Raw genomic sequence first — 13,464 nt, 5'->3', positions numbered from 1 at the left:
TTTGTAATGAGCTTTTCTCATTACACAAAACAAACCTGTTTTATATTGGAAGGCTATAGTTTTTAGGTTTTAAAATCTGGATTTACTTACCTTGTCCTTGCACATTTCCTGTGAAAAAAGCCCATAGGACAAGGAAAATAACCTTGGAATATTTTGTTTTAGGATTGAAAGTTGAAAAACTACTGAATTCAGAACACAATTAAAGAAAGTCTGTCTTTTTCCTTTGTTTATAAAAATGCCAGGGATCTCTTTATAGCCCTTAAAAAAGTGCAACTTTCTTTTAACCCCATACTTGATGATTATAAAATAAAAAATTCTTCTAAATCGTTTGTTAGCATACATTCTTTAGCATACTAAAGCATAATACCATTGTTTAACACATTCTTATTTTGTTGGTTAGAATTTCTTACACTGACAGTATAAGTTTAACTTTGTCTAATTTGTCAATTATAGGAATCTCAATCCATTATTGTTAAATCTTTTTTAAAAAAATTTTTTAGCGTTTATTTATTTTTAGAGACAGAGCATGAATGGGGGAGGGGTAGAGAGAGAGGGAGGCACAGAATCGGAAGCAGGCTCTAGGCTCCGAGCCATCAGCCCAGAACCCGACGCGGGGCTCGAACTCATGGACCGCGAGATCGTGACCTGAGCTGAAGTCGGACGCTTAACCGACTGAGCCACCCAGGCGTCCCCATTATTTTTAAATCTTGACTGTTAAAAATTCTACATGTTTTAGATCCCTGCCCTCTTCCAGATCATTCCTTTCTTTACATTTTGCCAGTGATAATAATAATTCTGATAATCCTTATAAATATTTAAATTTTCTTGGGATGCCTAGGGGTTTTGCCTTTAAAAAGTTGTAACAACAAATATTATTTGTACTAGTTACGGTGTGAACGGTTTGTGGAGGAATTGGAGAGTTATGCGAAACAGTCAGAAGAATTTTACTCCTTCGGAGACCTTCAGGATGTACAACGATACCTGAGAAAGGCTCAAACACTGAATGGAAAGTTGGATTTAGCAGCAGACAAGGTATAATTTTAAAATTTTTAAACGGATGAATTAGTTGAAAATAAAGAGCATTGAGCCTGTACCGTGTACTCGCCTTTTAAAAATAGATTCAAGTATAAGTGTAACTACCTTTACAGAATAATATAAATGGCACAAATATCACTACACTGTACCCCTAAAACTAATATGATACGATAGGTTAACTCTACTGGAATTAAAATTTTAAAAAACAAATGACAAAAATAGATCTTACAGACAAGCTTCAAGGAGAAGCAGCTTTGTTTTTTTCTTTTGATAGTTATAACATTCCAGTGGCCTTCATCTTTTATTTGAGAGATAGTTTTATCTCTATCTGCTTATTTTTAATTTTGTGTCATTTAATCATTTATATTATGTGCTAGCACCTGGTTACTACTTAAGTTTGCCTATCTTCACAGAAGCCAGTGTAGATTTGGTGGCCACGTTTTTAAATTAGGCCCATTATCTTCTCCCATCAAGCCACATTGTTCCCAATATTGCTGTGTCAGAAGTCAGCTTTCTCATCAGAAGAAGCTGGAGGGGGAAAAGTCATACCCTTTGCCAAATAAGATGTTTGAGATTTTTAATTGCATTTTTTATAAAAAGGGGGAATATGAAAACAGACCATATTATGATGCTTTCCCATTTTTCTTACATTGAAAGATTTTAGTATCAGTTCAGGGAATTAAATAGTTTATAATAGTCACAAATATGTAAACACATGTTAAGAAAAGAGAAACTGTAGTTTTAAAATTCTATAGCCACTGGAATTTTGGGTAACCTGTGTAATTTATATACCTAACTCACACTTTTCGATTCTATACATTTCTCCTCTAAACCACCCATATCCTCACATACTTCACTGCTAAACAAAAAGGAAATTAATGCTTTCTTGGCCTCTTCTTATCCTACACATCTTCAAGACTCGTCTTCTCTATGTAAGCATCTATTCACCATGATCCCTTGCCTCTAAGTTGTAGCGTTGTAGCATTTTCAGTATATACTATTCATTTATATTAAAGAGCTACTAATCCAAGACCTCTTTTCTACTGCCATATTTTATTGTTGCACAGTTGCAACTAACTCCTGGGAGTTGGTATTTTGCAATATAGTACTTTTTTCCTCTGTTTTCCACAGTACCTGATACAATCCTATACGTATTGAAAATACTTAAGTTCTTGTTCGTTAATAAATGATGCTCTATCCTCAATATATCTGGATGGGCAAAGATTTCTTTATATATATTGTTACTATTTTAACTAACCTAACCAGATAGTGTTCTCTGGAAAATGTAGTAAAAAAGAAATAGAAAACAGAGATTACTGCTCAGTATTTCTGGATTATGGCCAGATTTAAGTTTAACTTTGGGGTTTAGTGAGGGTTTTGGGGTCACGTTTGATAAAAATATTTAAAAAATTAATACTGATTATCATTCACTTCCAGAATAATAAATCTAATATCTGTCATTCTAGATTGAGCAATTTAATGCTGAAGAAGAGGCTTTTGGTTGGCTACCATCAATATATCCTCAACGCAAAAAAATCCAAGATGGTTTGAACCCTTATCTTCGTCTTTATGAAACTGCTGTCGAATTTAGCAACAAATACCGAGGATGGACTGAAGGACCATATCATAAGGTGAATCCAGACCAAGTAGAAATAGATGTTGGAAATTACTGGAGAGGACTATATAAACTGGAAAAAACCTTCCATGATTCTCCAAATGCATTGGCAATGACAAAAAAAGTAAAAGCAAAGGTGGAAGATTTCAAGCAGCACATTGCTCTCATTCAAGTGATCTGTAATCCTGGTTTGCGCCCCAGGCACTGGGAGGCCATGTCCAATGTTGTTGGTTATCCACTGCAGCCAGCAGATGACTCCACCGTCTTCTCTTTTTTAGACATGAATTTGGAACCATATTTAGATAGATTTGAAGGTATTAGTGAAGCAGCTAGCAAAGAATATTCTCTCGAAAAGGCCATGGACAAGATGACTAATGAGTGGGATGCAATGGAATTTGTCATTCTTCCTTATAGAGAAAGTGGGACATTTATTTTGTCATCAGTTGATGAAATTCAGATGTTGTTGGATGACCACATTATTAAAACACAAACTATGCGAGGATCTCCTTTCATTAAGCCTTACGAAAAACAAATAAGGTAACGTAATATTTATATGACGCGTCAATGCTGTTATCAAAATTGTAACTTGTAGGTAATATACAGTTCTTTTTGAAAATCGATTCTGCAGTTCATACTTAATATTTTAAAGAGTAGTGTGTAAGGTTTGATAACCTTCTTTGCTTTTGGAATAGTACTTATTCCTTCGCTATGGTCTATAGTCATAACAAAGGTAGTGGACAATCAGCCTCCAGATATTCATTTTTATTGCCTACAATCTGATCCTATATGTTTGACTCAAAAATCATTTCACATCTATGTATGTAGTTTGTAGAACACATAAACTATGAAATTGAAGATAATGTCATTTTCCAAATATACTAATTAGGTTAGGGTAGATGATCCTTGAAAGTTGATTGTAATTTTCACTCCTGTACAAGATGGATGGCTGGGTAAGTGCAGAAGTATGAATATTATGACTCTAGTCTGGAGTTTCAGGCATCTGACATGGATGATTATATTAAATCCTTGTCCCGTCCATTTTTAAAATTTTTGTGATTTGTATTAAGCAGTTTATATTTTACCTTAAAAATGAGAGTAAATCCTGGGGCACCTGGGTGGCTCAGTTGGTTGAGCATCCAACTCTTGATTTTGGTTCAGGTCATGATCTCATGGTTCATGAGTTTGAGCCCCATGTCAGGCTCTGAGGGATTTTCTTTCTCCCTCTCTCTCTGCCTTCCCCTGCTCATGTGTACAGGCTCTCTCTCTCTCTCTCAAAGAAATAAACTTAAAAAATAAAAGTAAATCCAAATCAGACTACCATCTTCAGTGTGAATTTGTATGACAAAGGAAAGCTAACTGCTTGGTAGTATCTGCCTCTGGTTATTAATGAATTATCCTAAACTCGAGTATGCCCTGACTTTGGCCCAGTCACTCTGGTTGCTCTGCCTCCTACCTTACTTGCTCCCAAGTGTTCGTCAAGAGTAATTTTTAAAACTACTCTAGAAGTGGGGCGTCTGGGTGGCTCAGTTGGTTAAGCATCTGACTTATGCTCAGGTCATGATCTCACAGTTCACGAGTTCAAGCCCTGCATCGGGCTTTGTGCTGACAGCTAAGATCCTGGAGCCTGCTTCAGATTCTGTCTCCCTCTCTCTCTGTTCCTCCCCCACTTGCACTCTGTCTCTCTCTCTCAAAAATAATAAGGATACGTTAAAAAAATTAAAAAAAAACTACTCTAAAAGTGGCATATTCAGATTCTATTTTTAAGGACTCTACATGCGATCATTAGCTCATAGGAAATTTTCTGTATCCATCAGGGATTAGATGGAGAAAAAGGAAAGAACAACAGAAGGTAGAGGCATTCATTTCTTCTTATAAAAGGAGGTTAAACAAATCATTGATAAATGTTGCAAGGAAGTACTTTGGAAAAGCATTTGATAATGCCCAGTGACTTTTGGAAACTTCTATTTATATATCTTTGTTTTAACAATCTAAAATTACAGATCACTAATTATAAATGATGAGTAATGTATTAATATACACATAAAGCTATCCCATCTCTAAGTTCTGTTGCCATTAACCAATCATTCTTCTTGATGGCTATGTTATCTCTTGTAGCATTGTGGTTGCAGTTCTCTGGGTTCAGATCTGGGTCTATTATTGGGTCTATTATTTATTACTGAACTTAAACCTGGTACTTACCTCTATGTTTACCCCATTGGTAAACAGATATTATACTGGACCCTATAGGATTATGAAGCGGGAGCAAATCCATACAGAGGCCTTAGAATGTACTTAATGAAATTAATAGTTTATGGTATCATTATGATATTTATTCTTGAGGAAATCTTGTCATTATTTTTGTTCTCCATATTTAGAAATGAATGCAGGTTAAAAATGCTTCCTACTCATGAAAGACACACTATTATATTTTAGATTATGTAGATTTTTCTTTAAAGGCCAGTTACATCTTATGAATTGAAATACTGTATTCTGGAAATAAAGGTTTTTTGGGGCTCAATTTTGTTTTTTAAAAAGAATGTTAAAGGAAATGAGTCATGGATGTAACTACCTTTCCTAAGATATTCAGAGTGCCCTTCGCTGAGAACATCATTACTGTCCCCAAAATCTAATTTTTCAATTTGTACCCCCTAGCCATGGAATTGAAATGCAGAAAGGTTTATTGCTATGACATATACAGAAACCACCCCATTTGTAGGTAGTTATATCTGAATGTGTGTTTTAGTATCAACATAAACATTGATGCTATTATTCTAAGACATATTTTGTACAACCAATTTGGTGATTTATCATTGAATGACGGTAGGTAGTTGAATGAAAATGGAAATAAGAGCACAGCATACAAGATTGACAATCCAGGCATCGTTGTGAGTTTTGTCATATGGAACATTGCTTGATTTGCTGTTGAGCCACTGTGTTTTGCTTCTCAGAGAATGGGAGGGCAAGCTCCTGCTGCTTCAAGAAATTCTGGATGAATGGCTCAAAGTCCAAGCCACATGGCTATATTTGGAGCCTATTTTCAGTTCTCCAGACATCATGTCTCAAATGCCCGAGGAAGGAAGACGATTTACAGCTGTGGATAAAACATGGAGAGATACAATGAAAAGTGTCATACAAGTAGGTAAAAATCTCTGAGAATGTAATTATTCGGTTGAAGTGACATGATTTTTTTCAAAACAACCCGAATAAGTCATTTTCTCTTCCCCCACATATGTTCACTTTTCAGATATTATTTTAGAATCCCAGGAGCAAGAAATATCAAAACTAACTAGATATCTTCTTATATCCTTGAGGTCCGAAGTAATTTGAATTATTTGATGACCTATGGTTCTATTAGTGGTGCCTACAGGATGCTCTGCTAGGAAGACACTGTACACAGAGCTCAATGTCCCCCTCTATTCTATGTCCCTTTGTTATGGGCTGCACCACCACTGAGATACACTGTGGTGGAAACATGCTAGCGTGCCACTCAATCATTGTTTCTCTTTAGGCATCTAAAAAAAGATGAGTTGCAAAGATTAATTTAAAGAGACCAATAAATACAAACAAAATGCAATCAATCAGTCAAAACACAAATACTGTGGAGGAGAACTTACAATTTTAGTTAAGGATGGAATTTGGTAAATACTAGTAACAGTGAAAAAGATACGATTTTTTTTTGTTCAATTCAAAAGACATTTACTGCCCACAAAGCACAGTGTCTATGTTACCAGGAAGTTAACATTAAAATAGAAGAAATATTAGTTATTAAATTATAGTCGTTAAATGAATGTAAATTTATCCATTGGTGTTTTTGATCAAATACAATATTATAAGGTAGGATGAGTATTATCTTAAAATTTTCCTACCCTAAAATACAAATACACATAATTTTATTATTTAAACTTTGAAACTGTGACTATAATCCTAAATACTAACAATACTATATCAACATCAACTATATATCTGCTAGGAAAATATTCAGAAAGATAGACATGGATTGAATAAGTTTATTTCATTTTATGTAATAATACTTGAAACAAATCTCTGTATAACCTAAACTTTTGTAAAATTAATCACACTGGAAGTCTATATTTAAAGAACCTATAGTGAGTCACACTGTAATACATTTAATCATCTCTAATGTATTTAAAAAATTTAGCCTTTCATATATTGTTTCCTTACAATGGGGCAAAACCCTTGTAAAATGTACACATTTTCATTTGGAAAAGGATGAAGTAGATTTTTTTTGGCTGCCGCAAAAGCAAAAGGTAGATGTTTGTATTCTCCTAGTTAAGATAATTTTTAAAATAAAAAATCCATTATTTTTTTTGTATTTGATCAAAATACTCTTCAAAACCTCAATCTCATGTTCTATCCAAAGCTCTTCTCCTCTGCACAGGGTAGGTAAACCTGAGGTTGCAGTGTTGGGGAGATGTGGGACTGCTCTCCCATGCTATGTCTCTCCTTCCTGGGCTTGTTGCCTGGTGCTGGGTCAAAGAGAATAAGGGAGAGGGAGGAAGGGGGAGAAAGATAGGAAGAGGGAGAGAAAGAGAGAGGGCAAGAGTGAGAGAGGATTTACTGATATAACTGATCCAGCCAAATTGGCTGTCCTTTTCATCAGTGGTCATAAGATGGACAACCTCCTGTGAGTGGTGTCCAGGCACTATATCTTTACTGTTGGTCATCACAACTGGTCTACCTTTTTCATCAGTTGTGGACAGTTGAAGTCCACAGATTGACTCAGTGTGGACAGGTGAAGACCCCTGGATGAGCCCTGGCTGCTAAGAGATTCTGTGTTGAGCATCTCTTCCAGGTTTGTTCATCCTTCGTGAGATCTGCCACCTTCAGCCTTCAGCCTGACCTTCCATGGTGGCTATTACCACATTTCTCTCTTGCGTGTGTTTCTAATCTCTGCTACAGCAGTATTTCGTAAGTCTTGATTTCATCTAGGGCTTGCAGGAAGGGGGTATCTATCTTCTGTACCTCTTATTAACCTTGAGCACATGCTCTTTGCCCCTTCTTCACCTGGTCATCCCACCAACTGTTTTCTCCCAGTGTTCTTTCCCTGCTCTGGTAGCACTAGAGGAGGTCGGTGCACCCAGTGACGGAGCAGAGTTCCAGTTGGTGAAGATGTTAGCTTCCTCTCTTTGTAGACACTTACAAACATTTCTAGGGAATCTCTTGGCCCCCTTCCTAACATTCAGGGGTGAAAACCAGTTAATTTCATGCCATCTGGAGGTGAAAGAAGTAGATAATCATTCTTCATGTATACCGCACTCGCTCCCAAACTTGACTTTTGACCCTTATGAGTTTTGTGTGTATTCCTTACAGGCAGAGAAATGCACTCTTGAACTTCTCCACAAAACTTTCCTTTTGTAGTCTAACCCCATCTTAGTAGACATAAATACCATTCCGCTGGTTGCTCAGATGAGAAACTTAGGAGTCTTTCTTTCTTTCTTTCTTTCTTTCTTTCTTTCTTTCTTTCTTTCTTTCTTTCTTTCTTTCTATTTCATTTCATTTCATTTCATTTCCTTTCTTTCTTTCTTTCTATTTCATTTCTTTCTTTCTTTCTTTCTTTCTTTCTTTCTTTTCTTTCATAAATATGACCACTCGGCACCATACATCTCACTTCTTTCTAGTGAGCTGGAAAGCTAAAAACCCCATCTCTCAGACTCCATAGCATCTAGTTTTTTGGCAGTGAATTGGATTTAGACGACTATAAACACTCATTTGCGGTTTGGAAAGTATAAGTGAAACAGCAGCCACCTTCTCGCCATCTTAGCGGTTTCTGCTGTCAGGCAAGATCATGAACATGTGACTTTTTTTACTTTTCCAGCAGGACTTAATGTCTGGTCATCAGTTTGATAGGTGTCCAGGGGCAGTGATGATGGTGGCTCTCTGAGCCCTAGAATCGCTGCCACTATAGTGTGTTCTTGAATGCACAGTTATAGTGGTGTATCCTTTTGTTCTCATTGGGGCAGGAGTAGACATGCTCCTGGAAGTTCAGTTCCACAGTGTCTTAGAAGTCTCTCCTGAAAGCTCAACTTAGGGTGTGCTACCCCAGACCTTCTGATGGTGTTTCAATCACTGAATTCCCTACATTAAATGTCTTTTTCGCCTAATATACCTAGAAGGATTTTTGCACTGAACTCTGAATAAATGTATAAACACCTCAAAGATGGAACTAGGATTGTTTATATGACCATATAAACCAGTTGGGTTTGAGAATAATGAAAATCTAGTTACCATTTGAAAATGGAACATTCATGGTACCTGGCATACAGTACACAAATCACTTAAATTATGCCCTTGGTCTCCTGGAATGAAGAGTCTTATTTTACAGGCAATCTTTTGGTGGACCCAGTGGCTGCTGGAATAAGATAATATGGTAGGATCTGGGATAAAAGGGTATGAGATGGGCTGAATTCTTTCGAAGGCACTAGAGAAATAAAGGAATGAAATGGTTTAGATCAGAGTTGAAAACTAGCTCAAGACATGGTCAGAGGACTAAGGAGCCCTAGTGACCGCAATCAAAAAGCCTCTTATTTCTCGTAGCTACAAGTTGGATGTAGCCAAAAATGAGTGATAGAGTCTGATTCAGTGGGTTGCCAAACTGCAATGTAATTTAATTGCTAGCCTTGCCAGATCTGTTATGTGAAAGGTAGATTACTTATTGGGAAAGAGTAGGATGGTGAGAACCGGAGATGGGGACATTTGAGTTTATTTGATAGACTCTGGGTCCCTGACCGTCCTACTCCTGAGCCTCCCTTGCCAGAAGCCTTGGCAGAAACCTGACAAATATGCAAGGCAGTGTATCCTCAGGCCTATTCCATGAACCCACGTTTTATCTCTTAGTGCTTAAAAGCCTTAATGAGTATCTTACAAGTTTTCCGTTGTCCAGGGATTTCTGATTAGGAAGCTTATGCTTTTGGACGTTTACTGAACTGGCTTGAGCTTAATTCCATTAAGCATATGGAATGGTACTTTCTGTGAAGCTTCCTGCTGGCAGTAATTAGAATGCTTTCTCTCTATACCCAAATTCAAGTTTCAGGCCCCTGATATCACAGGTTTAAAAATGTAAATCAACCAGTAGGTTGTCATTTGAGCTGCTGAGAGTAGTGATACTTATGATGCATAAGAAGACACATCAAATTTGGAAAATTGTTTCTTTAACCCACCCCTGCCCCCCCCCCAAAAATACGATGGTTAACAATTCCTTTTCTTCCCCTCCAGGGGACATAAAGTAAATAAAGTGTCAAGGGGCTCACATTAAGTTTCAAATTTCTAGTAGCTTCCTATTAGAACATCCCGCTGTTACGTCCTGAGAACACAGCTGATAAGCTCCATCCTGGTGCAACATGGAGGGTTGTACTTACTTGAGTTCCTCTGTAGGTCTACAGACGAACCTCATCCTGCTTTCACTCATGCACTCAACAAATGCTGATGGAATGCCTATTGTGGGCTAAGATTTTATGGCAATCCTTAAAGGAACTTAACAGCCAGTTTTATTTTACAATGATAAATAGCTTACCTGAAGGATTGAAGATTATAAACTGTTCATTTGAACTCCATAAAACTGATGGAGTGGAGTAACTGCCTCATGCCTTCCATCCACCCCACCCTACCCCCCAGTAATGTCTGTCTGTCTGTCTGTCTCAGTCTCTTCAATAGACAGCTATGGAAGAGAAAATGGAAAGGGTAGTTTCAAGTATATGTGCTTCCCATACTTAGACCATTTTAGGTGCTTCAAATATTTTATCTAACTTGGTCCTCACAACAGTTTTGAGAGAGGGCTCTTATTCCCATGTTAAAGATAAAATAGAGACTTGGGTTAAGTAAATGACTCAAGGTCAGACAGGTAATAAGGAGCATGGGGGTTTAGAACCAGGTCTGTGCTTTGCTTTATCTGATGCAGTCTTTATTAAGTTCACTTTCTCACAGGAAGAAAGTGAAGGTACTTTACTTTCCAGTCACAAGATGATTAGTTTTATATATTTTTTCCTTAAGTCCATGCACAAAGGTACAGAGATTATTGCCTTTGTTCATTGAGAGCTAGAATGTTTGGTTCAGTCATTGAGCTAATTTGGCTAACTAGGCTTGACCTGAGGAATTCAATAAAAATTTTTTTACTTGAATGTTAGGTGTTTCCAGAAGTATTTCTTTTGTAATTATAATATTTAGGGAAAGAAGTATGAACTGTTGTTGTAAATAACTGAATTTTTCGGGGCGCCTGGGTGGCTCGGTCGTTTGGGTGTCGAACTTCGGCTCAGGTCATGATCTCACAGTGTGTGGGTTTAAGCCCCGAGTGGGGCTCTGTGCTGATGGCTCAGAGCCTAGAGCCTTTTTCGAATTCCTTGTCTCCTTCTATCTGTTTCTCCGCAACACCCCTCCCCGACACCTCCCCATCTCTCCAAAATAAATAAACATTAAAAAATTAAAAAAAAATTAGATAGCTGAATTTTTCTTTAGTTTTTAAACCTCAGACCCAAAATAGCAATATTGTAATAAATTCTTTGAAAATAAAACAAATATTGTTAATATATGAAAGGGGTTTTTCCATATTTATTATTAGCAAGTATTCAGTTTCTTTTTTTTTTTTTCCAACAAGGAAAGGCATATTCACCAGAAGGTGGCACTCTGAGAACACTATTTTGGATTTTGGATTTAGTAATTCAAGAGTGCTCCTCTATCCTTAATTGGATGAATTGCACATTTAAATGATGATCTGAGTTTTTGTCATGCTTCTTTTTACATGTGTTTTAAAAGTTTATTTAAACATAAAACTGTTAAATAAAATGTCTTTTAAATATTGTCTCTTTAAAGATAAGTTAATATAGGGGCACCTGGGTGGCTTAGTTGGTTAAGTATCTGACTTCAGCTCAGGTCATGATCTGCAGATTGTGGGTTCGAGCCCCATATTGGGCTTTCTGCTGTCACCACAGAAGCCCCCTTTGGATCCTTTTTCCCCTTCTCTCTTTGTCCCTCCTCCACTCATTTTCTCTCTTTCTCTCTCTCTCAAAATAAATAAACTTAAAAAAATTAAAGATAATACACCAATATGTTACATATTTCATGTGAACCTGTTTCACTGAGAAAACAGATATTAATGATAATCATTCTTTGAGTAAGTTGCTGTTTCTAAAATTTGTTAAAATTCAAAACAAAGCAGGAGTGCCTGGGTGGCTCATTTGGCTAACTGTCTGACTTTGGCTCAGGTCATGATCTCATGGTTCATGAGTTTGAGCCCTGTGAGCCCCATGTCAGGTTCTGCTGACAGGTCCGAGCATGGAGCCTGCTTTGGATTCTGTGTCTCCTTTTCTCTCTGCCCCTCTCATGCTCTTTCTCCCTTTCTCAAAAATAAACGAACATTAAAAAGAAATTAAAAAAAAAAAAGCAGAAAAGTGTATCTTTCCTTTTTGACTACTTTCAAAGTATAGTAACAAAAACATTTTAGAGGGTCCTGCAGAAGAAGAAAATTTCTGTATAGAACAATTTACAGCTGATATTTTTGGTTGATCTCTTAGTCAAGGCTGAGTACTACAAATAAGCTAAATTAGTTCTTCTTGAAATTCCATGTTTAATCTTTTAACAACATTTTCTTAATATCTATACATTCTAAAATGTCCTGTTCCTTGTATTAATAAATGTACTAGTGTGTTCTCACAGGTTTATTATTTATTTGGTCTGGTGATTAAAATCTCTAAAGTGTTTTAGTACTCTTTCTTTAAAAAAAATTTTTTTTTAATGCTTATTTTTGAGAGAGAGAGAGATAGAGTTCAAGCAGGGGAGGGGCAGAGGGGGGAGACACAGAATCCAAAGCAAGCTCTAGGTTCTGAGCTGTCAGCACAGAGCCCGATGCAGGGGTCGAACTCACAACTATGAGATCATGACCTGAGCCAAAGTCGGACGCTTAACCAACTGAGCCACCCAGGTGCCCCTAGCCCCTCTTTCTAACACATTGATGCTTATTTAGTAAAGCACTTTTACTATTCTGTCATTGATGTCAGTGGTGAACATGGAGTTTGAAATTAAAAGGCCAACACTAGACCTGGATGCCCTCAGTCAGGTGTTAAGGAAAAAGAAGGAAAAATAATTTTATTTCAACTGTGTCTAGAGCATATTTTAATAATGTGTTTCTAAAGATTTTCATAAACCCAGTGTTTGTTTGTATGGCTATTTTTATAAATCAATAAACTATTTACTTTTTAAAAATATCAGTTCTTAAGATCAGCTTTCAGTTATAATTCTTACCTTGCATCCCACAGCATAAAAGAAAGCTCTTTTAAATACTTGACTGTGTTTAAATTGCTTCAAACCAAACAGCTCACAGTTGCACTTTTCCGTGATAAAATATTCAAAGGTCCATGCCTTAGAGGTAGCATAGTTTTAGCTTCTAGAGCGTTCAGGAAGAATATACTTAAGTCCTTTAGCAAGCAGTGTTACTCTGTAGTTCCAAATACAGTTTTTGCAGTGTAAGATTTTTATTGAAAACTCCTTTCTTCACCCTCACTTATATTTTTATCTACAGTTATAAAACAGAGATCGTGTTGTTTTATTATCGATAACAATAATATATGAAGTAATGCTGATTTATCATTTTAGAATACTTTTCTCAATGAATAAAAGACAAACACATCTCATACTATTTTGTTTCCCCCATCCTTCCTGTGAGTTCCCTGTTCTTGCCCCATCCCAGTGCATGAGCGTTCACCCCCCCGCATCCCTCTCTTCCTTCCCTCCCCCTCACACTCATTTTCTGTCTCTCACGCTTTCCAGTGTAGAATGAGACACTGTGAGCAACATCACTAAGGATC

The 13,464-nt window shown here is 36.8% G+C and overlaps 1 protein-coding gene across 2 annotated transcripts in view; it reads left to right on the top strand.

Moving 5' to 3' along the window:
• The window catches only part of DNAH7 (dynein axonemal heavy chain 7), a 261,805-nt gene that overhangs the window by 64,315 nt on the left and 184,026 nt on the right, over positions 1-13,464 (top strand). For both annotated transcript variants that reach the window (XM_042949526.1, XM_042949525.1), the window contains 3 exons: positions 886-1,032; positions 2,502-3,187; positions 5,599-5,785. In XM_042949526.1, coding sequence (XP_042805460.1) covers positions 886-1,032; positions 2,502-3,187; positions 5,599-5,785 — 1,020 coding nt within the window. The remainder of the gene's footprint in view (positions 1-885; positions 1,033-2,501; positions 3,188-5,598; positions 5,786-13,464) is intronic.

This window comes from Panthera leo, chromosome C1 (genome assembly GCF_018350215.1).
Source record: "Panthera leo isolate Ple1 chromosome C1, P.leo_Ple1_pat1.1, whole genome shotgun sequence".
NCBI lineage: Eukaryota > Metazoa > Chordata > Mammalia > Carnivora > Felidae > Panthera > Panthera leo.
Note: the sequence above shows the minus strand (reverse complement) of the source record. Positions and strands in the feature narration are given on the sequence as shown.